The following is a 24,235-nucleotide window of genomic DNA, read 5'->3' as shown; positions in this document are numbered from 1 at the left end:
TGTACACCCATCCCACTCTGGTAAAGAGGCCTGGCAGGATCTTGTACTGCTTCAAAAACTCTGCAAACAAAACCTGTCTGAGTACAGGTGGCAGTGGGCCAAAAGCACAACTACACGCGGCACACCACAGAAAAAGACGCCTCTCTCAAGTCACTCTCTTGAAACTCATCGTCTGTCTCCAACCTAAGACGTTCCTGGGCAGAGACATCTCACTGGTGCTCTTTTTCGCTCAGTACAACTCCTGGTCTAAAGCCTTGGGAGGAATAAGGCAGCAAGTCAGACACATGCTCTATAAAACAAGGCATTAGTGCAGTGAAACAGCAGCACACTTGAAAGCTGGAAAACATCAAATGAAAATAAAAGTGAGGACTAAATCAAAGTTCACTGCAACACCACCACACACAAAACAGCAAAAAGAAAGAGAATGAGCTCATCTTTGGATCAAAAAGACAAGTGTTGCTTTTTAATCTTGCATGACCAGGAACTTATTTATTTACTTAGTTTTCAGGCTGCCTTTCCAAGAGATCAAAACAGCTTGCAAAAAACCGATGAGAAGAATAACAAATAATTCAAACAATAGAAACTCTAGTTACATTAAAATGAAGAAACAATTGAGAAGGCCTTGCCAAATATACACTTTGAGTTTCTTCCTACAAACCACCAATGTGGAGTGTGTCTTGGTCTGTTGGGAAAGGGGAGTTCCACAATGGTGGAGCCACCACCAAAAAGGCACTGCCTCTTGTGCCTGCCAAAGCAAACCAGCGAGCAGGACCTCGAAGGCACATCTGCCTTGGAGGCCCTGCTCTTTGGTCTGCCATTGACAGGTAGGTTTCGAAGAGTGCAGGTTTTCAATCTTCCCAGATTGCTAAGTTCTTTATAGAGTCAAAACCAGCACTACTCCAAAGGTTAAGCACAAATACTTCCTTTTGCAGATTGCTTTTAAAAAAACCAATGAAGCCAGCTGGTTTTATAATGGATAATTGCACTGCCAAGTGTAAAGACTGCCATTTTCAAGCTCCATTTTGCCCAGTGACACTTGCTGTATGATTGTTGCTAGCAAGAAACGAAACCGGCACAAGAATTTGGATGATCTTTGCAATTTGAACTGAAGCTTTTAACAAAGTCCATCCAAAGGGAAGGCAAAAGGTGAGAGGCCAGGGAGAAAGGGGTCCTTGATTACTATGAATGAAAGTTTTACCACAATGCGTTTGGCAAGAAGACAGGCGTGGACTGAGTGATGTCTGAAGTGGCACACAAATTCTGCTTTGTTTTCAGGCTTTTTTGAAACACGTGTGAGCCATCTCTGCTTGCCATCTCTGCAAAAATGGTTGGTCAGAGAGGATCTGGAGACTGCTGCTCCCAAGATCCTCCCCCTGCCTAGCCTGAAAAGCTGCAGAACATGAGGGGAGCAGAGGTTCACTTCCTGACAGCTGGAGGACCATCAGGAACAGGATCTCAGCAACCACCTGTTTTCCCCCTCCAGCTCCATTCTTTGATAATGGCAGTGGAGAAAGAAGTTTATCCCCTCCCCAATTCAACATGGAGAAGGATGGGGCAGCAACTGGATGGGTGGGGTGTTGAGCACACTCTGCCAGTTCACTGCCCCCCTCACAGCCTACGTGAAGCAGGTGCTTCAGCTTGCCACATGGGTGGGCTGCCATGCAAAGAGAATCCAGACTATCCTTATAGCCAAGCATGCACTTTGCCAAGGGTCATAAGTGTATTGCAGAAATGGGAAGAGAGAGGGTCACAGCTCAGTGGCAGAAGGAATGCGTTGTGCAATAAATGTGCCAGGTTCAACCCCTGCCATCTCCAGGGAAAAGGATCTGCTGCAGCAAGGCTGAGTCTGCAATCCTATGCATACTGTCCAGGGAGTAAGTCCCACTGAACACGACACTTACTTCTGAGCAGCCATGTATAGGATTGTGCTGTTAGAGCCCCTGCCAGAGACCCCAGAGTCCTGCTGCCACTCAGAGTGGACAACACTGGGCTGGGTGGCCTAATGGTCTTATGTGCTAGACACATTTATTTTCAAGTGGGCTATGTCAGAAATGCACGAGAACTAAGATTTGTGTGCTGCTTCCAACATGGCAGGCAAACCACCTAGTGTGCCCAGCTTGACTGAGCTGGCCTAGATTCTGTTGCAGTAATCTGGCACACCCAGAAATCCCAAAGAATAGATTCAAACCCACACTTTGGTCCCAGGAGCTAGCCAAACAAAATAATAGTCACTGAAGGCTACTCAGTGTAGAGTACTATATGGCACCCGTAGTTGTTTATGGCCTATCACCGTTCCAGCTAGGAGGACAGCTGCAATAAAGATCAAGCAGCAAGGACACCTTTGTGCTCTTACTTGGACAGATCAAAGAAACCAATGGTGCACAAGTGCCCTCCACTTCTGGTGATGCAAGAATAGAAAGCTTTCACACTGCTGACAGTACAGCTCTGGGGGGGGGGGAACAAAAATGAGCAAACACACAAACCATCAAAGCTCTTGCAAGAATCTAGCCATACCTTCCCGTGCCTCTACCGCTTCTACTGTGGCTGTAATACAGAAGGAACAGTGGCATGCAAAAATGAAGACAGAAAAGAGTGAGTGAACTTAGTACCACCACAGCTTGAGACCTACAACCCACCCAGTCCCAACAGTAGAAGAACTGTGATGAAGACTAGCTTTCAGAGAAGGATGGCATGGGGGACACTTGGGTAGACTGCCTGATGCCATTTCATGGAGACCAATGAACAGAGAGCAGAGTTGCAAAGACCAGAGGCACACAGCAGCTACCTCAGAGCCAGTTTCTTCTAGCAGTGCTTGGACCGAGGAACAAAATGCTCCCATCACCTTGTGTGCCTGTATTTAATAGGTGGGGGCAGCTGCAGTCAGCCTTACAATGGCCTAGAACAGTTTCAAGAAAAAGCAGCCATCTCCAAGGAAGGGAGATGGATGTTGCAGGATAAGCTGGCGTGGGGAGAGCTGAGGTGACTGGAAGTCATAGTCTAATCTAAAGGAGGCAGAGGCCTGGACCCCCAACAAGGCTGGGTAGCACCAGATCACTCCCACCTCCCTAGACGGTTAGACTGGCGAGAAGCAACTCATCAAGTGGCTGAACATACGTCATTGATTTTTGCCATCATAAAGAACTTGCAAGTGGTTCAGTATGGGATTGTTTTCACTGCAAAGTGCTGGGCAGCTCATCCACTGTGTAAAATGCTTCTGGTTATGACCTGCCCTTGTAATCCATCGCCAGTCACCATGCACCTCACTGCATGTGCTACAAAGTGAGGCAAAGTGTTTTTGTCAAGGTCAAGCTAGCCAGGATGTTGAAATGCTTCTGTGTGTGGTTACAGGCTTAGGTTTACTCTTGTGTAGCAGCTGCATAGGACTGTGGTTCAGAATGGCAGCTCAGAGGGAATGCTGTTTTCCAGCTGAATATGAAGAAGCGATTCAACGCTAAAAATGCCATGGCAGCAAACAGCACTTTTAGGGTCAAACAATTTCTCTGGAGAGGCAATTTTCTGTAGGGGAAACAGCATGATGGTAAAGGCTCACCTCCATGCTACAGCCCTGGTCCAAACTGTGGCCTCACACAACTGACTTACTCAAAAGTAAACATAAGCCCACAACTGAAGCATTCGGTGTCACATGTTGCTTGACCTTTGTGGGTGTTTCAGCAGAGTTCCATTTGCCAAGGGTGAACACTGCGGCTTTAAGTTGAACTTTTAAGAGAATTCATGTTGCGCTACCCTAGAACATATATTAAAAACACACAGATCAATCCAGTCTGGGCAACTTCTGTGGGCTGTTTTCTATCCTGTGTAGACACAAACTGTCACAGGCTGCTGTGATTTGCTACTAAGTCCTGATGTCCAGAAGCAATTTCTAGATCCGCTATTGTGGGACACAAACAACAGGGGAGAGAGTTGTCATTTTCCTGCCCTGCTTGCAAGCCTCCCAGCAGTACTTGGCTGAGCAGCCACCACTGGAAACAAATCCTGGACAAACTGGCCCCTTGATCCTTTCTTCTTATTGTTCTCAGCTCCTGCACTTCTGCTGAAACGCTCATCCACACAATGGCATCACAACACAAAGTTGCTTTGGAGTACAGCATGCTCAATGAAAGCAAACAATGCACAAGACAGCATGTGATGCTTGCCAAAGGCAAAGCAAGGGCCACAGCTCCAGACTGGCTGTTGCTTACCCCTGTGCTGTACAACTCGATACACTAAAACCCCAACATGTATACTGGTTCTGTGTCGGAGGTCTGTATGGAAGTCGGAGCGTGCGTACCTTCAAACAGCCAACTCGCTAGTCCAGCACTATCACGCCTGTGTGAAAGCACCACAAAAGATGTACTGCGCCTTCAACAACGTGCCATCAAATGCAGCTGCCTGTCCATAACTCGGACATCTGTAACTCAGGGACCAAGTGTATAGATAAAGTCATGACCCAAAGTGCACAGGACATTCGGTGCTGAAGGGACCGGAACAAGGAGGCTACAGATTCCCCTAGCTGGAAGAAATCAACACTGCATATTTTCACTTCCACTCAATGGGACTCAAAATGGGACTAATGAGAAGGACTGAACCATTTCAGCTGCCAGGCAGTTTACTGAGGTGTAACGAAAAACCAGTAACTGATTCAGTTGGAAACCTGTATCCTCCCTTAGGGATTCTTTATCTGTACAGCCTTCTTTTTCTGTTGGTCTGCACCTGATCACTCAAGACTTTCCTGAAACATACCAGGTATGCTAAACTGCTTACAAGAACTGCGAAGTGAAAATGTTGACAGAGTTCTGCTGTCATCAGCCTTACTCTCTCTGGGTGCAGCAGACTGCGCTGGAAATATCTGATGTGGATCTGAATTCCATCTCAATACTGTCATTGCTAGAAGGGTCCCCAAACAGCCCTATGGCTGATCAGAGCAGCCTTAGGAAGACTCTTTTCTTTCTTAGGGCACAGCACAGAGTCCTTCCACCTTCTCCCAATTCTGCATATAAGATGGACTCTACTTTCTCTGGTGAGGTGGAAGGTAGTTTACATCAACAGCTTTCTGCTAGAGGCAGCACGTTGCTGAAAGATGGACACAGACTCAGAGATTACTCCAGTGGTTCCCAAACTGCGAGCTACGGCTCCCCAGGGAGCTTCCAGCCAAGGGAGCCATTTCCTCACAAAAAAAATCTGCTAGCCTATACAAGGTATAAGGTTGTAGCCCTAATGGGGAGCCATAGCCAATGGCCCAGTAGGTCAATGGAGCAGCCAGTTGAAAAAGTTCAGGAACCACTGGATTACTCTAACGGCTAAGGGAGCAAGTCAAGTCCTGCTTCCTGCAACAAAGACTGCATTAGGGGAGAGGATGGGAGTTTTCAGATGACGCAAATGAATCATATGCATGCATACCCCCTCTTCCTTCATCCTCTTGTGCACAAGTCTTAATTAGATCCTATTTCACTCAAACCACAGTTTGCTGTGACATCCAAACTGGTAAGTGCTGGCTTGAGCAATCTCTCCGAACTAGGACTGCAAACCAGGGTCAAAGTGTGGCTCACAGTCTTAGATGAGAGACATGACTCAAAACACACCTTGTTGGTTTGGGCATTGTGGCCACCTGTGGTTTGAGAAAAGTGAAAGTATGACATTGAAGTATGAAAGTATGAGCACGCACACTCTATAATTCAGTCTTTCAACTCATTGCTTGGATGATTGTCTCCCTGAGGCCACAGTTTTTATATGCAGAATGCCTCCTTGAACAGCACAGTGAATGTGGAAGCCCGGGGTTCAACTCTCTGCTCATTTACAAGCCCAAGTCACCAACTTTGGTCCATCATCAGAGCCCTGGGAATGTTTCTGACCTCTCTCACAGAGTTGCTGTAAAACTGCACAAGAAGAGGCATCTTTGGACAACAGAAGGAACAACAGGGCTCAGAGATCATTACAGCAAGTGATCATTCAATTTACATTAATTAAGAAGCTCATACAAACAAGGAGGTAAAATGAACAAAGGGAGGCACAGAACTGCAAAACGGGAAATGGGAACAAAGAGGGCTGATGCTCGAGTTGCTGGAAAAAGGATGGCATTCAGGCAACGAAAGGCAGGGAGCCACAGAACTAGGATTGGAAAGAGGTTGAGGAAGGTAGAACTTGCAAAGTCTGCACTGAGATTAAATGTGATGGAGAGACACAAGGAAACCACTGGGAGGGCAATTCCAACCTGCTTTGCTCTTGCCAAAGATCAAAGAGATCTCAAAGTTACAAGCTAGTGACAGCACAAAACCTACCTTTCAGGTTAACAAACCTTTGAAAGAAGTTCTGAGACACTATGCACTGCCTATGGGCTGCCTGAAATATTCAGAACCCAGTCAGCCTCTGAAGCATATGGTCCTCCAAGCGTGGTCTGCCACAAAGCTCCAGAGAGCAGGTGCAAAGGGAGCTGTTCTCAACACCTACGGCTTCATGTGCCAGTTTCCTAGTCTGGCTCCTAACAGAGAGAGCTCGTTCACGTTTGTCATCCTCTCTGGAGAAAGAGCACTCCAAATCCTGGGAAACTACAGTTTGGTTTGACCAAGTGAGATTCTGCTATGGTACTCTTATCTCAGGCACATGTGAGAAATTTAATCAAGGATAGCAAGTGCCAGAGCAAAACCTCTTTGTGGTACACCAGGAAGTCATTCAATACCGCCGGGAAAGGAAATCGGGCTGGTTCAGTGCCAGGCTCAAAGGCTGGCAGCAGAAAAGGATTAAAACACTAGATTACAGGGTTCCCTCCAGAGACACATGTTACTATAACTCATTTCCTGACCCCCAGCTAGTCACGATTGCCTAGGAAGCTGACCTACAAGGGATTACGGCAGGTTTGATCAGCGCTATCCTCAACAGATTAACACAACTTGATACTTTTTTTTAGCTGCTACACACATGACAATTTTCCTATACTTGTGTGTAGGAAAAAGCATGCAGGCACATGCAAGTTTACTGCATGTGTTCTTCATTGTGCGTGCATATGGTAAAATAGACAGTGCACATGCTTGTAACATATGCTTGTAATATTCAACATTTGCTAAACCTTTGCCATTTCACCTTAAAAATACAAAATATGAGCACTTTGGCTGGCATCTCAAGCTACTTCTAATCTTGTTCATGTTGAATGACTGGATTTCCTTGTATAATGTACTGCCTTTCAGGCCAAAGGAATTTACATACAATTAAAACAGTAATAAGATAACTTTTCTTCCCTTTACAGAAGCAGATGTCAGAACAAACCCTAGGTGCCGACTCTTGGCCCTTGCACAGTAGCTCTAAACAACAGCAAGGGCTGGGTGGGTGGATGGGATGAGATGGCAAAGATGCCAGCCTGGTGTTTTGGTGGCTGCTGACTTCTGAGGCAGGCCTGATGTAAACAGCCAGGAAAAACCTGGCAACAGCTGAAAGGGGCATGGCTTCTTCTCCCCTTGATTGTAGATGCCAGGGGGACCTCTGGTTGCACTTATTTAAATGTCACATTTATCTGTCAACTGTGAAAGACTAAATGTCATCAGAAGAAGGAAGGCTCTTCTCTAAAAGAGGCAGTGAATACACTGATGCCTTTGACAGTATGGTTTATGAAATGGTTTTAATAGCTTCGACAATTTAATTGCATTTTATTACTTTATATAAGATCCCTTGCAAATCCTTTGACTTGAAAAAGCAGAGTACGAATTAAGTAAAGACACACCTATGGGGTTAAGTGTTAACTGCAGCTACCTATCAACAGTGAAACTGAATCCAGGATGCCAAATTCAGCTACCAAATATCTAGTGACTATCTGATGACAACTTTGGGGGAGCAAATGCCTTCCAGCTGCAACGAAGTCTCACCTGTCATGCATCTTTCCCAATGATATCCCATTTCAATACTGATATTTGGCTGCCATTTGATGACAAATGATATGCAGTGGTATTTACTTAAGTTCAACCAAGGAGGCTGCTTCAGAGCAGTTTACATAAAACAGACACAGAATTAAACGGGGAAATGCTATGTGAACAGGAAAATCTTGACTTATAACAAGACCCCCACACTGAGTGTGTATCCAGACTTGTGCTTTTTTGTACCATGTTCTGCTAATTCACACAAAGGCTGGGGAGGAAAGGCATTCCACATGGCCTTAAAACAAGCCACTGCGTTATAAATTGTGCACAACTACTTCAATCAAGAACATTTGTGTCTGCCTCAGTTCCTGCTGAGTTTAGGGCAGGGAGAGATGAGGCACAGATGGGGTCTGTAGCCAGCAGGGAGCAGAATAGCTTGAGTTATGAATACACAGGTCTGAAACCCTGCTCCTTGTCACGTTGCCAGTTCAAGACCAACTAAGGTATTAAGTCTCCAAATGTTGAGCCACTGCTGTAGGGAGAAGTCTTGCCCCTCTTCCTGGCTGTACTTCAAACTCCTTGACCTCCATTTATTGAGGTAGTTCCATACTTTTTTTAAAAAACACACCTCAGTAAATGCTCCACAACTAAAATGCTCCTTCATTGTTCAACATCTGATATATGGTAATACAGGGACATGCATGCGACACTACAAGCTCAGTTAAAAACAGTTTTTTTTTAAAACTACCAAGTTCACAATTCTGGGAGACTGGGGGAGGGAGGAGAATGTGGTAAGGATTAGTGCCAGGGCAGAGATGTGCAGTATAGAAATGAAATAAAATAGGCTAGGTCTGGACAGAGTCCGAGCATCGCTCCCCCTACCTTGTAACTTGTCTAACAAGCAGAAGGTCACCCAAATGCTTCAAGTTGCAGGAATTGCACAAAAATACATACCCAGAAAGAGTCTCTGAAAAAACTTACAGTCAGTGGAAACAGCTGAGAGTTTTCAACATTAGCACTGAGAACAGATGGGCTTAAGTACAGGAGGGAACAGAAAAGCAAACTATTTGTGTGTGCTCTGACACAGCAGCAGAAGCGTAAAGGGCAACTGCCGTTAAAAGGAATGAAATCTGAAGAGCGGCTACAAAGAACAGACGCCAGCAATGCTACACATGCTTCAAGCCTCTATTCCCAGCAAGAACACCAGTGATGACAACATGACACAAATGCCTCAGTTGAGATCCTTCCTCTCAAGTACCCTTGGCAGGTTTCTACTAAACTATCCGAGTGGCCCTCTCCTGCGATTCCTCTCCACAGTTTGTTCCACAACCCCTTCGGTGCTTTGGAGACTAAAGCCAAGGGTGCCGCCCACAGTTTCCTGGGGCATCCGAGGTCTAGCTTTTAAAGTTCCAGGCACTGAGGAGAAAGGAATCCTCAGCCCCTCCCCCAAATTCTGGCAGACCTCTCACAGGTACAATTCACAGGCCCAGTCTTCTTTACCAGCACAAAAATAGTAGAGGCACAGGGTGTAGCTCCTCATGTACTCACCAGTCTGTAGAGTCTGCTTCCCTCCTGAGAGGACCCCCAGGGGCAGAGTACCTGTGGGAGTCAGGCCCTTGAGTGTCAGCACGCTCTCGCTCTCCTCTCTGCAAAAGAGACAAAGTCTCAAGCTACACCCCAGGACACAGACACGGTTTCACAGAAAGAGGAAAATTAAGTTTCCTTAAATGTACACCTAAAGCAGCTATTGAGCAAACTCCTAAAAATGTACCACAAGCATACAAAATGTGTGCTTGCAAATATGGACATCCTACAGGTATGCTCATCAGATAAATCAGGACTAGTTGCAACTTCCTTCTGAGTGTTTACCAGGTGAGTTGGTATGGTGCATGCTGAAGAGTGTTTGAGAGAAATCTGTTGAGAGACATTTCACTCAGCTGCATCTAACACTTATGCACAATGATAGGGAGAACAGTCTTCTCAAGGTTCACGGTACAGGTAAGATTTGGGTCTGGGACTTCCCACCTCACGCTTGTCACCACCATATTGCACGACCTGTCTCTAATCATGGTTCAAGGTCTTCTCAAATAGAATGAAACCTCAAAGCTCCCAGACAAATCAAAAGAGAAAGCAGCTGAGGCACCTGTGGCAACGTGGATTCATTCCAAAGCAACTGTTCACCACTCCTCAGAGAGGCCTGTCTCATTTGAGAAACATGTATTTAGATCTTCACTGTGGACACCAATGGTGCCAAACTAAGAGACAGAGGCAACACCAAAGCAAATGGTCACTTTGTCTTATCCATCAAATGCAATTGAAAAAGGCTACCCCTTAACTGGTCTACACATATTCATTCAACACTGATGTCTTCTACATGCTACATCCTCACAAGAGCTACCTTTCTTTTGATCCAGTCATGATGTGCTGTAACATTTAGAAGCCTGCTGCTACATGGGTAGGGCCACCTGGGTAGGTCTTCCCATAGTATTAGCTACCCATGAGATGGGTTCTGACTCCTGGGGAAAGACCTTATTGGTCATATAATTACAGATCCTTGTATTCTACAGCTGTGCTGTGGGATGAACTCAGAAAAGAGGGACTCCACAGCAGAGTTGTACCTCTATTAGCACCTCCATAAAAGACACTTCTATTAGTAAACTATCAGGAAGATCACAATAAGCTTATTTTATGATATCAAAGTTGGATTGATGGAATAAGTGTGTACAGGTCTGAAATTTCCCACCATAACTTTCCTCAAATATGGTTTATAGTCAGCTATGGGCTGACTTGCTTTTGATCTGTATTGCCTCAACCTGGACAGTTCTGTAAAGAGGTAGTACTGTCTCTTTCTGTCCAAGACCCTACAAGAAGAGTGAACTTACCGAAGAACTGAAAAGACACGTGCCATCTTCCCAATGGCCCTGATCTTATTCCTGATGATCTCTTTGCGGACATTTGTGCCTCCTTTAGAAAGAAAAACCAAACACATTTAAAAAGAATGAGGCAGAAAATGCTTGAGGTTCAGGCGATGCCTGCATGAAGCATCTGCTTGGCTCTAGGAAAAGAGAAATTGGATTACAACTTTACAGCTAAACTCCATCAGTCACAGTCATGGAAGGGTGATGTTCAGGATGGAAGGGGGAGCGAGGTGACCGACATGATGACACACAGACGAAAAAGGAGAACCACCAAAGAAGTAAGACAAGTGTTGCTCAGAGTGGCAGACCTTTTTGCCTCCCCAAACGGGGTTCGGCCACACTACACATGGGATGTAACATGAATGACTCAGCCAGAGAGACACAGTTTGGCAAGGCAAGAACACACCAACAAGACCAAGTGAGGAGTGAAGACATCAGGATGCTGGGCTGTGCTTGCAGAAGGGAGAGTGGGCACACAAGCACCACCTTTGACACAGACGCAGACAAAGGGATGGCTGGAACCTTGTGGCTTTGCTCAAACCCTCAGTCAATGCCCTCTGCTAGGGATAAGGATGCTCCCTTTTACTACACAGACCAAACATGGACTGAAAAGCATGGAGGTTTGAGGGGCTCATCTGTAAATTGAACAACAAATACATCTCCTTTCAGCTGAGACCTTGTAAAAAATAAAATGGCCCAACTATGCATCAAAAACAGGACAAGCCAAACTGGAGTTCTGACATGCACCAATGGATCAGCCATGCAGAAGGTGGCTGCATTCAAAAGTCAAAGAGGAATGTGAGCCCCATCGTTCAAGGTTCCTGGTGGAACACAACAGGGTTAAAAAAAGGAACAAACCAAAAAAAAAACCAAAACGCACCACGTTCATGTTAAAACTGAAGGGGGGGAGAAGGGGGGAGATGGCGAGACTGTCCAACTAGTCAGCTATTCAAAATCCACTCCAAGGAAATCTGGTGGCACAGGCAGTGAGAATTAAGCTTTTAGCAAATTCTAGCTGGGTACCTTTCGGATAGCTTGAAATGTAGTTATCTTCAGGGAGTGGAGACACCAAGTAACAAGAAGATGAAGATAGAGATAGAAGAAACAAATTTAATTTTCATGGGAGGGAGGGAAGAACAATTAAAAAAAAATTTTTTTTATTGCACTGGGACAAGAGGATTAGGGCCGGAGCGGTCAACAGTTCTCTTCTGCACCTATATGAGGCACACTTGACCAACTCCTCCTGTTCCTCTAGCTGCCAAACTCTGAACAACTACCAACTTTTCTGCCTCTGTGATGCATCTTGCAAAAATCATTACTAAGGGCCAAAAGGAGGAGTTTGGTTCTATTTTTTAAACACACACACAAAAAGATGTAAAGGCCAGTCCAACCATTAACTGTTAAGGTGTTGATCTAGCAATGAAAAGACTCTTTTTTTATTTTTGCTTTTCTGCATTGATTCACAGTGTTGATGCCTGCAATGCACACATATTATTGGGGTAATACCAGAAAATTGGTCTTAAGTTTCAGGTGGTAAGGAGTTACCACCACTAGAAAAACTACTCGGTGCACACTGAAGTGCAACTGGTTTGACAGAAGTTTTGAATAGACAAGAGCCTCTCAAAGACCTTCAAGGTCTTTTAGAACTAACAGCAGTCAGTGCCTGTAGTTTCTGGTAAAAATAAGTTGTGGGTGTTCTTCAAACACTTCAGACTGTAACCCAGGAAAACCAAAAAGACCCCAGAAGACCATTCGTTCTCCAAAAGTCATGTATATTTGAAGTGATTGTCACAGGCTTTGACTACAGACCAATGTCCAGAACACTTCCGGACCAGTTATTTTTCTTATGGTATATGAAAGTGGGGTGCATATCATACAAAGGAGAGAAATTGATTAGACTGGAAGTTGATTACTTGTGGCCTAGTCAATTCAAAACACCACTACATCGGGAGTCGGGAAAGCAGCAGCAACACTTACAAGCTAGGTAAGCAGGGCAAACAGGCTTCCCACATCCAATTGGGCTGCCTCTCTCTCTCATTCAATTTATTTAAAAGTTTTAAATCCCGCCTTTCTCCTTGTAAACAAGGCACCCTTTCCTTTCTCCTCCATTTCAGCTGTATAGATTTCAAGCTACCAGTGCTGGATCAAGACTATTGCCACAACAGTGAGTCAGAAGGGGAGGGCAGGGGTCAGCATGGCTCTTGTTGCCCCAGAGTAATAAACCTTCTGTAAATAGCCAAAGACAGTGAGCTTAAACTATGAATGAAGAAAGATGGCAACAAAAAGGTGCTAAGAAGAAGGCTGGACATCCAGTACTAAATACCAATCCCTTCAAGATTTGCTTGAGAGCACCTGCACCCAGCCCAGTCTGAAAATGCAAAAACTGTTACCTTCCAATGCTTCATCTCCATCTGAAATCAGTTCATCATCAGAGCAGATGTTTAGGATGTTAACCAGCATTTCTGTAACTGCAGGAATCAGAAAGAAATGGACAATGCAATTAGAGTGATCTGTGGCAAAATCTAGGCAGCATGTAAAGGAGCCGGTTCTCATGTTACTGATTGATGCTAGGTAAATGAGCCTTGTGATCATGTGTTCTCCCTGCTCCTCCCCTGCACACTTCAACTCAGGGCTGCACATCAAGCTTTGAAGCTTGTTTGCAATCCTAGCTCAAGGGAAAAACACAAACCATGGCTTGTCTCAGCATCTGTGCAGTCCAAACACTGCACAATTCCACCTCAGGTTTGCCACTTTTACACAATTTTTAAAAAGCAGTTGTTTACCGCACTGCTGGCACAGTTTCTTCAGATGCAGAAGTATAGGACTTTCACATTTTATTCAAAGGGACTAGGCAAATCAAGGAGCTCCTTTGTCCATGCAGTCCCTGTAAATCAGTGATTCCCAAACTCCTATCCCTTTAAGTCAAGGTTGGGAACATACTGAGGACCCATTGGCAATGGCGCCCGTGACTTCTGGGTTCTCCCCACTGCTGCTGACTACAGAGAGGTAAGAAGCCCCATTAAAATCCCTTTCTAACCTCCTTATCATTGATGGCAGCTGTGCGAACCCAGAAGTGATGAGCATCGTTGTTTACTGGTCTCCGCCAGTTACCACCCCCCTTAATGGGGGAGGATTTTTCAAATATGAAACCTGGAGAGGTTGCACCCCCAAGTTGGAAACTGCTGCTATAAATCAAACCAGAAGTTCTGCACCTCTGTGTCTGATGAAACCACACCAGGAGCAAGGTAAGGAGGTAGGTGATCCACTTTCCACTTGCTTATAGCAGGTGGAAAGTAGATCAGTGCAGGTAGTACCTGCAAATGGCTAGAGGGAGGCTGCGGTGGCAGACTCAGATGATGTCCACCTCAGATCCACCACTCTCTCACCCCTTTGCAACCTGCCACAGATGCAAACCACATCACCTTGCCTAATGGATGTGCTGGTTTGTCTTTTCAGATGTAAAAGCAAACCATGGCTGTGCTAAAGAGGAAGTTAAGTAATGGGTAACAAATGAATCAAGAGGAGAATGCATATGAAGGTGAGACTAGTTCACGTAGCGCCAAACCATGGCTTGGTATTAAGCCTGAACTGAACCATGTATCTGAATAAAGATCAATGCATTTCTACACTGATCCCAGACTAAACCAAGTACAATACATCGGACAATGGACAACCTACATTCTAAAACCACCCCTTAGTTCTCATTCACAACTGAAACAAGCGTAAGCACCTATACTTACATTTCTCATCCGCCATTATCCTTGCCTCTCCCCTTAAATTACAATTTAAACTGTACACACCTTGGAGCAGGGACCCATCTTTGTTTTGTTTTTCTTACTCAGTAATGTACCATACTCATTGATGAACAACTAATACTCTTCAAAAAAACTGCAGTTGCCATGAGGTCAAATTAAGAAATCTTTCAGTGTTTAGATATTTATTCTCCAATTAGTACAAAGAGTTAATTCTTATGAGATCAAATTCAGGCTGGGGCATAATATGCATATTTTTGGGAGGACCTGAAAATACATTAAAGTTTTGCAAAGCACTGAAGATACTGAGAGTGACCACTAAATGGGGAGTAAACTAAGAAAATGTTGATAAGGCTCTGTAGCAAGTATTTATTTTCAAAATCCATGCAAGCTCTGAATGTACTTTTGGGGAACCAAGACTGAAAGACAGTTATATGACCTTTCGGGCAGAGGTAGTCTTTTTTAAAACTAAGCCTCCTGGGCCCAACTCTGAAAACAGTCTATGATGGATTACACTGGCTTTCTCCAGAAGATGACCTGAATAGGAAAAATAGGAAACCGTGTAGGAAGAGAGATCTAAGCTGAATACTAGAGTCTATTTAGAGAGGAGGAGCTTCTAACCAAATCCACCAAGGATTTAGACCCACCTATGTACAGGATTGCCTCCCACTGTCAGCTTTGCCCCAGGCTTTCCAGTACTGAAATTATGCTTATTCACTAGTAAAAATAAATCAATCTGTATGAAATAAAGCAATATAAACTCAACTTTACACAATAAATTATGCTTCCTCTGGGTTCCAGATTTTCCAAAAATTTGCAGTTGTCTGATAATGCAGTGGGCAAGAAGGAAGGGTAAGAGAAGAGGAAAGCTCCAGAGAGATGGGATAGCAAGGGGACAGATAAGAGTCATGCAATTTTCATTTTTCTGTGGATTGATTTCTGATATTCATTGTTCTAATAGTAATTTTAAACCTGTACTGCAAACTATCTTGAGAACATTTTAGCTGAAAAGCAGGACATATATAGCGTAAACTCAAACATACAGTATTTTTAAGTACATTACAGACACACATTTTCAAATTTCTCTCTGCAGTGGTTTGTCTAAAAAGATATCTGAGATTCTCTGAAGGCCAACTTCTACCTAGACCAATGGCAGCAACCCTCCAGCATGCATGCCACTGGTGGCACACAGACACTTTCAAGTTGCACATGCTAAGTCGCCATGTATTTTTGAAAAACATTTCAGTAACAAGAAAGCACTTGCAGCAGTTACTTGATTTCTTTGCTACTCCTTACATAGCATGCCCCAAGTTTCTAATGCTGCAATGAGTACACTCAGGGCGGCCATGCCTACTTGGCTTGATTTGCTCTGGTTGGAAAAGGGGGAGAAAGGAAGGAAATGAATGATGGACAAAAGAAAAGCCAATAGGGCTGACACTAGTGAGCTGCATTCTACTAACTGACAGGTCACTCACTCACTTGAGAAGGCCAGAGTGGTGAAGAGGCAGGAAGTGGGTTGTTGAAGGCAGTGGGGGCCAAATGGGACAGTGCAGAGATGGCCAACGAGATCAGCAAAGCCCAGGTGGCCCAGCTGGGCAGAGGTACCACCTTCAGGAAAATCATCCAGAAAGAGATCCCAACTAAGATAACCTTTGAGGACAAGAAATTGGGCAGGCAGAGAGGGGTTGTACTATGCTGTGCAGAAGGGCAATGAACACACGTTGGAATGAGACTTTCTGGGCTGGACTAAAGGTCCACGCAGGCTGCCTTTCTCACCTCAGCAACAACCAGCAAGATGTCTTTGGAAAGCCTCAAATAGGCAACAGTACTCCCATGTTTTTTGCTCTGTACCTTCTGGCACTTGGAGTATACTGCCCTTGAACTTGGAGGCTCCATTTAACTATGGTAATTGCTCAAAGTGATGTTAAGGTGGAGTAACATGTTCAAGATTCTCTAAATAGAAAGTGGCACAAGGCATGTTGTGGGTTGGCTACCCCTGGCCCTTTGCATCACCAGTGAAAAAACTAACAGATTGCACAAATGCCTCCACTTTAAGTCAGACCCAGGAGGTGTATCCAGTCCAGTCAGACAAACACAGTACTATAGTTCCAGGGGACTGTGCTGGGTTAAATGCTTTTACTATCGAGAATCATACTGGGCCTCTCCTTCTTACCCTTTTCTCCTACAAAAGGCAAAGACCAGGTGAAAACATCCATGAAATTTGGAAGCCAGTAGGGATGCGGAGAACAGTTGAACTGCCTGATGTTCATGACATTGTTTTCATATTTCAGCACAGCAGCTAGAAGGAAAAAGAGAGAACAAGCTTGCACCATATTGAACATGCCTTTGCCCTGCAGGTGTATCCAGCTCCGTTATGCTGCTGTGTAAACTCACACCCACTAAATCAGATAGTCTGCAAAAGGCAGGCAAGGAAGAATGTCAAAAATACCCCTTGGACATCAGGTGAAATTTATCTTCCTCATTACACACAGACTAAAGCTGCATCTTGAAAGAGGCCCAGTAAACACTTTGAGACAAGCACCATTCTGAAAACTGAGCTCCACACAAACTGCACACAACTGATTTTTATGCAATGCTGCCAGCTAAGGGTCAACTTTGTTTTATTTTTGCTTGTATTTCACCCCTTCCCCCAAGGAGGCTTTCCCCTTGTATTCTCATTAACAACCTGTTAATTAAGGGTTAGGCTGAGGAAAAATAATTGGCCAAGGGACGCTCAGTGAGTTGGGCAGAGATCTGAACTCAGATCCCTCCCCCACTCCAACATTCTCTCTCCAACGAAATGTTTTCTGTCCCTGGCCAATAGAACTGGAGTCTGAATCATATCAATGTATCAGGCTCAGATAGCAAGGCTGACAGAAGAGCATATGATAGATCCTAAAGAATATTGTTGGATCATGTATATTGCTGCCCAACTGGGACAAAGATGGTGGCAGTACACAAAACGGATCAGAAACAGGTGGCTCCAGGTGAAATATGTGGCTCCAGGTGAAATTTCAAAATATGTGGGCCCCCTAAATTCCTGGAGAAAGACCAGACCCAAATTGCCTCTGTTTCAAGGAAGTAAACTAATAAGAGAAAGTATTAAGTGAGCAAAAGCTCCTATTAAAAGAACAGAAACAGAGTGATTAGAGAGATTCAGTAGAATCCCAACATGTAGATCCACAGTACAGAATCAGAGGCTTACCCTTGTTGTTATAGACATCTAGATAATTTGGTGCAGAAAAGATTGTGATGAGGGATGGAAAACCTGTAGTCTGGCTCTTCCTGTACATTCGGTATCTATAAAAGATGGCCAGAGGGAAGGCAGGCTATTAGTGCAAAATAGGCAACCACGCTGTGGAACCCAGATCTAAAGCTACTCTGAACTTACCCAGCATCCTGGGCTTCGTGTGCTCGGATCACGGATAACAAATTATTATTTTGCAAAAATTCACAAATTGCGGGGTAACTGAAAAGGAAAATATTGAGAAGAGATCAATAAAGGTAAAGGCCTTCAATACAACATTTGTATCCTGTCCATCCTCCAAGATACTGTACATGGAGCTCTCTGTCTCATGGTTAGGTGGAGTTTTAAATCCCCAGTTCTTACTAGTTCAAAAAGAGCATTATATCTGCAACATCACCCCCTTTCTCGCCCTTACTTCCCCCCGCCCCATTCTGGGATAGAGGGAATGAGAATATTGTCTGAACACTCTTGAAGGCCGCCCAGCACCCAGAAATCAAACTAAAAACCTATCCAATTTGCAGCAATCCTGAAGCTTTCCCCAGTAAGCATTCATTGTTCATAACTACATAAACTGCGATTCTGTGTTACATTTCTGTGCTACATTCCCTCCTACTTATCAAGTTCCAGTCCAAGTAAAATTGCTTTACTCTTCCTGAAATCCTCCAGGTCCAAAATCTAGAACTGTGTCACTATCTCAAAAAGAAATATCAATAGCGCTATTTGGGGTCTTGCAGTTTTAAGCAAAAAAAATTCACAGGGGACCCTGTACTTCTCAATGAAAAAAAACCAGAAAGCTTCTAAATACACCCCAAGCTCTATAAGTAGGAGAGGTTCATGATAGCAGCTTAGGCTTCATGCAAGTTTTTTTTTTTTTAATTTCACCAAGAATTTATTTATTTAAAATATTTATATACTACCTTTCCTATGCTCAAAATAGCGTACAATATAGAATAAAAAATACAACAGATAAACACATATGAATGTTTGTTTCTCACCTGTAGAAATAGGAGCAACCTCGAACAGTGTTGTGGGTAAAATGCTCCAGCGTCTTCTCGTTGCCATAATCCTCTGAGGGATCAGACCACAACAGGTCACACATCGGACCAAAGGCTGGAGGCTCCTTAAACCTGTCTAACTGAAAGGCACACACAGAACAAGAAAAACATCATGGATAGAAATGTATGGAATGAAAGGAACACAGTATTCCAACTAGCTGCTTCAGAAGGAAGAGGCAAGACCGTAAGCTGCCCTCCACTGGCTCGGTCAGAGCCACCTGCCATTTGACTCCTCCTCTTCCAGAACAGTCTTATACAGTGGCCATGGTACCTCAACTGATTCTTCTTCCCTCCCTGACCCTTTGAACAACGCTTATTAAATTGTAAGGAATTGCTTTAAACTGAGAATCACTTTGAGTGCATTGGTAGAAAGACAGCCTACCAATGCACAATTAAATATTTACTTAGTATGCCAGTCATCTCTGCCTCACCTACCACAGAGCATTGTGAGGACAAAAGGAGAGGAGGATCTATGTGCACCAACCTGAGCTTCTTGGAGGAAGGGTAGTATAAAAATGTGGAAATAAAATAAATTCATCTCTGATTGGTATCCACAGCCCTTGATGCAGCTTCCCAGTAATAATATTTAACATACTGGTTAATCATGATAGTCTACCTCAATATTAACAGAAGGGAGATCTAAGCAACAGAAACACTGACACACAGAATCTGTGTCTCATCATTTTGAAAGATGTTTCTGTGAGGTTTAAAGGTGGCATAATTTTTTTTAAACTATTTTTCTTTGAAGGACTCAGAAGATTCCATATGGAACTTAAGTCCCATGTGGAAATTAAGCCTGGGATCCAAGATAAGTTCTCGCACTGTATGCATATCCTACTTGGTCAGTTTCTTAGAAAGGTCCTTGGAAGCCTTCTCTAGTATCATTAAATGTGTCTTGGAGCGTTCTTGCGAGAGAAAAGGTGGCAGGGCTCAAATAGGGGCTGTGCAGACTCCGTGTCAGAATAAGAAATGTTTGCATGAAGTAGAACTCAACTCTGCAGACTATATAAATTATGGAAAACAAGTAAAATATGCATTGTTTCTCTTACATAAGATGCCATAATCTATCCTGCTTTTTTAGTATTTGCTTAATTTGGGTTTTGCTAGTCATGGGAGAGACAAGGAGTTATGCAGGGCATCACAGCATCAACATTTTGACATTCCATCTGAAACGACAGCTTGGAGCCAAGTCAGCCCACAACTGAACCCCAGCCAGTCCCAAGATACCAATGAGTGCTGTGTACAGACTGGGGCATGGAGGAGAAACAAAGAAAGAGGTCACTTACTTTCCTAATATCATCTAGACACGTGATTTCGGGAGATAGCCCTCCATGGACGCACAAGAACTGCTGGTTCAAGAGGGCAGCAAGAGGAAGACAGTCAAATGTATCCATGCATGCATCGTACACCCGCTCAGAGTACTTGATTCGACCTGCAGGATGCAGAAGTGAAAAGGGGATGCAGCTGTTAGAATTGACAATGCAGCACAGGCTCAGGGGAGGTTTTCTTGGGTCCAAATTACAAGTTGCAAGAAGCAAGCTGAAAAGTTGGTTTTTCTAAATAAGTGGGGGAGATCTGGACTGTGACTGTGGTGGGTTGGGGCTTTAGCCCTTTGCTTCCACCACAGTCCTGATCTGGATCAGGCCTCACCAAAGCTGCTAATTTTCCTCAGGAGAAAAGCTTATGTTGGTGTCAGCTTTCCTCCCAAGGCAAAACAGTGATTGCAGAGGGACCTGACCTGAGCTGGGGCCACGGGGGGGGGGGGTGTCAAAAGGTTAAAGCTCCCCTCCCACCACACTATAACTCTGATCTGAATCAGAATCATTCTTGCCATCTACCATAAAAAAACCACAAGCACATAATGGCCAAACTACAAGTACATATCTAACCTCTTGAGAAACCACAGCTCATTACCTGAAAGCCCCATGGGTGCTGCAGAAGATTCTGGGGCATATTTTAGTGCACACAGAGTTCTGGTCCGGCCTGCTGGGTCTCACCATCACCCTGGGTGAACTGAGAGTACAGCCTAGAACATATTCAACATTCCCCTGTCGCTGCGCATTGCAGGAGAGAAGTGGCAGTGATGGACAAAGCTCGCCCATCACTACTGATTTTATTGCTGAAGATCAAAATAAAAGCTTCTAAGGAACAAAGTTTGAAAGCCACTGCCCTTGGCTATGCTTCTCTGTAAACAGGGCCACATATAGCAAGCCTCCAAGAAGCAGAAGAGGATCCCACAAGTCTGTATGCATGATATATTTCAGGCCCTTTTCATAACTCACCTAGTGTACGTGTATCTTTAAAATTTGTCATAAAAAGCAGTCTGTAGCAACACTGAGCAACTGCACATATTAAGATCAGAAATGGTACTATTGAAACAGAATGCAGAATGGTCATTTACTTTTCTGTTACAAATTATTGGTTATCTCTTCCCTTGACTTTCTCCTCTCTGATCTTCCATTGCCTCCAGATGCTTCTCTCACTTCAGCCCAGCATGTGACTGCCAAAATCAGTCAACTCTCTCACCACTCTAATCACATTGCACCCCTCCTTAAATCCCTACACCGGCTTCCTGCCCACTCCTGGGTTCAGCACAGACTCCTCATTCATTCTTCCAAAGTCCTGAATGGCCTTGCTCTTTTCTCCATTCATTTATCTCAATAGTCCCTTCTCATAACCCCTACTCATCCAGCACCACCACCCTCAGCCATCCATAAGTTTCCTGCTCCTGCAAACCATCCTTCCTGCCCTTAACGACCGGCACTGCCCCTCAGAACAGCTGCATGATGCCACTTCTACTACTTCCTTCAGAGCCTTCTGCAAACCCCCTTGTGGGCACCATCTCCTCCTCTCCCATACCCTATCATAATTAGGCCTAACTGCATGTCATTGAAATAATCACGTTTTCCCCCATTTATCCAGCCTCAACTTCCCTTCTCTTGCTGCTTTCCCTGTACTGTATTTTAGACTGCAGACTCCTTAGGATAAGCACTGTATAGCACCACACGCGTTGATGGTGCTAAAACAACTCTAATTTGAAAATACAAAACTTTTTCCACAGAGTGATCTTGCCAGAATCTAGAAAGTTCAAAAGAGTTTGTTCATCTTTCAAAAAAAAAAAAAAAAAAAAATGAGTACTGAACTTTATGTACCCAGACATTTGTGGCCTCGTATCTCCTGGCTTATGTTCAGAGCACAACCAGTGATGGAGTGGGCCTGATGACAGAGGTCCAAGCTCTCTTGTACACATGACCAGCATATTTGGGGCTGTTCCCGCAATGGGGGAGGTCAGAACATGGGTAACATTACTGGATTAGGGTTAAGCCACAAGCAAATGTGCTTCCAGACAAGGCACAGTCTGTGGTTCAATAACAGCCCATGGATAGCAAAGCAAACAAACTGTAAAATGAGCAAGGAAATTTGAAACAGGAACCACTGACCAACCAACCAACAGCCTCTTCCTCCTCCCATTTACAGAAGCTGAAGCCAAAGAGCAGTGAAGTTCAAAAGCTCTCAGGCAAGCCAGCCTCCCAGGGCAGGACAGGGTCTATCCGTGTCTGATAGTTCTTTCCTACATATCTTTGTTCAAATGAATTTTGGTTGTACATTCTATATTTACACACAGACACACACACACAGAAAGAAAGAGAATTCACTCAGGAATCCATGTTAAAGGGGAAGTCCTCAATTTCCTTCCAAATCAGATCCCAGCTGCAGAATCTAGAGTGGAGCATGCTTGGCAGTAATTACAGGGTGTTGAGTCCCAAAACTGACGGGGGTGGGAGGGCCAGCTTGCACAGAGTCAGCTTGTCAGGGAGACAGGAACACAGGAACAGTGCTCACAGCCTCTCTGGTAGAAGGGATTTAAATGCTGCTTCCATGCATGTTGTAGGAGGACAAGAACATACAGACACACAATCTCAGTAACATCCACAGCCTTCCCTTGCCTATCTCAGTAAAGCCCACCCAAGTCAGCCCGTACTTACATTCCTGTTTAAAGGTGAAGTATTCTGTGAGGTGCCTGCACTCATGGTTCCCTCGGAGCAGGAACAGCGTCTTGGGATGGTTTATCTTTAAACTCCATAGATACAATACACACTACAAGAAAGATGGAAGGCAGCATGTAAGACAACCATATCAGGGAATTGCATTCTGTGCAGATGGGTGGAAACCAACTCAAGGAGCTGACCTCAAGGAAGAAAACTGGCCATGGCACAGACCTGTGGGAAGGGCTAGTCTGGGTGCAACAAAGCAAAGGCAGACAACCTTTTTGGCAAGCATATCAAGTGGTTGGCAACCTTCAGTCTCGAAAGACTATGGTATAAGCCTACAGCACCCAGTATTCCCAGGCGGTCTCCCATCCAAGTACTAACCAGGCCTGATTCTGCTTAGCTTCCGAGATCAGACGAGGGTTCAGCACAAAGTATGAGAGAATGGTGCTCTGGTTACTCTGCACAATGTACAGTAAATGTGCATGTTCCTGCCTGCCCAGATGTCCAGGTCACCCTGTGCTCAGACTGGGCACCCATTATGTAAGAACACACACAGCCTGCACAGAGACACAATTATACAAGTTTGCAAGATACTTGCTACATTTTGCACATAATGTATTTCAACTGAGACAATCCCAGCACTGTTCACTGTAACCAAATATTATTAGAGAGAGCAGAAAAAGTATAATGAATCCTGGAAGTAGTGAAAGCTATTTTAGCATAATTGCTAAGAACCTGAGCAAGACTGGGACACAGTCTCCTGGTACCTGAAGAGGCACAACAAATGCTTCCTCCCAGTGACGTAGCTGGAGGGGGATGGAGCACTCAGGCTGGCAGGGAGCCTCAGCAAGGTGGGCAAGCGGCCCCTCCCTTCGGAGCCATTCCCGGCAGGGGGAGCAAAATGGAGCTTGCCCACCTCGCTGAGGCTCCCTGCCAGCTTGAATGCTCCGCCCCCTCCAGCTACACCACAGGGAGCCTCAGCAAGGTGGGCAAGCGGCCCCTCCCTTCGGAGCCATTCCCGGCAGGGGGAGCAAAATGGAGCTTGCCCACCTCGCTGAGGCTCCCTGCCAGCTTGAATGCTCCGCCCCCTCCAGCTACACCACCACTTCCTCCTTTACATGGTGGTGCTCAAGTACAGTGGTCTTCAACCTATTTCATTCCCATAAGCTGTTGCGACTCCACAACTGAGGCTTTGTGACCATTTGGGGTCACAACCCCAAAGTTGAAGAATACTGCTTTAGATAACAGCAGGTACAACAACATAATTCTTTGGGTTTGTTTCGAATGGATATTTTTTTTTAAAATCTACAGTGCCTATTACTAAATAGCAGGATGAAACTGGGAGAACCCAGACATTAAGTCAACTGAGAGCTATTAAATTGCTTTTTTGGACATCACATTGAAAACATAATATTGAAAACGTAATTACA

The 24,235-nt window shown here is 44.6% G+C and overlaps 1 protein-coding gene across 4 annotated transcripts in view; it reads right to left on the bottom strand.

Moving 5' to 3' along the window:
- PPP3CC (protein phosphatase 3 catalytic subunit gamma) overlaps window positions 1–24,235 on the bottom strand; it is an 85,991-nt gene that overhangs the window by 6,504 nt on the left and 55,252 nt on the right. Inside the window, exons 4-14 of one of the 4 annotated variants that reach the window (XM_066639796.1) lie at window positions 22,800–22,911; window positions 20,100–20,245; window positions 18,754–18,893; window positions 17,903–17,980; window positions 17,717–17,811; window positions 16,685–16,810; window positions 13,150–13,227; window positions 11,783–11,809; window positions 10,724–10,805; window positions 9,390–9,487; window positions 2,515–2,544 (exon numbers count right to left, since the gene is read on the bottom strand). In XM_066639796.1, the coding sequence (XP_066495893.1) occupies window positions 2,515–2,544; window positions 9,390–9,487; window positions 10,724–10,805; window positions 11,783–11,809; window positions 13,150–13,227; window positions 16,685–16,810; window positions 17,717–17,811; window positions 17,903–17,980; window positions 18,754–18,893; window positions 20,100–20,245; window positions 22,800–22,911 (1,012 nt within the window). The remainder of the gene's footprint in view (window positions 1–2,514; window positions 2,545–9,389; window positions 9,488–10,723; window positions 10,806–11,782; window positions 11,810–13,149; window positions 13,228–16,684; window positions 16,811–17,716; window positions 17,812–17,902; window positions 17,981–18,753; window positions 18,894–20,099; window positions 20,246–22,799; window positions 22,912–24,235) is intronic. The other 3 variants (XM_066639798.1, XM_066639797.1, XM_066639799.1) reach the window with 3 other exon arrangements.

The sequence above is a fragment of the Tiliqua scincoides genome, chromosome 11 (assembly GCF_035046505.1).
Source record: "Tiliqua scincoides isolate rTilSci1 chromosome 11, rTilSci1.hap2, whole genome shotgun sequence".
Classification (NCBI taxonomy): Eukaryota; Metazoa; Chordata; class Lepidosauria; order Squamata; family Scincidae; genus Tiliqua; species Tiliqua scincoides.
The sequence above is the reverse complement of the archived record's forward strand: the minus strand, read 5'-3'. Positions and strand labels throughout refer to the sequence as shown.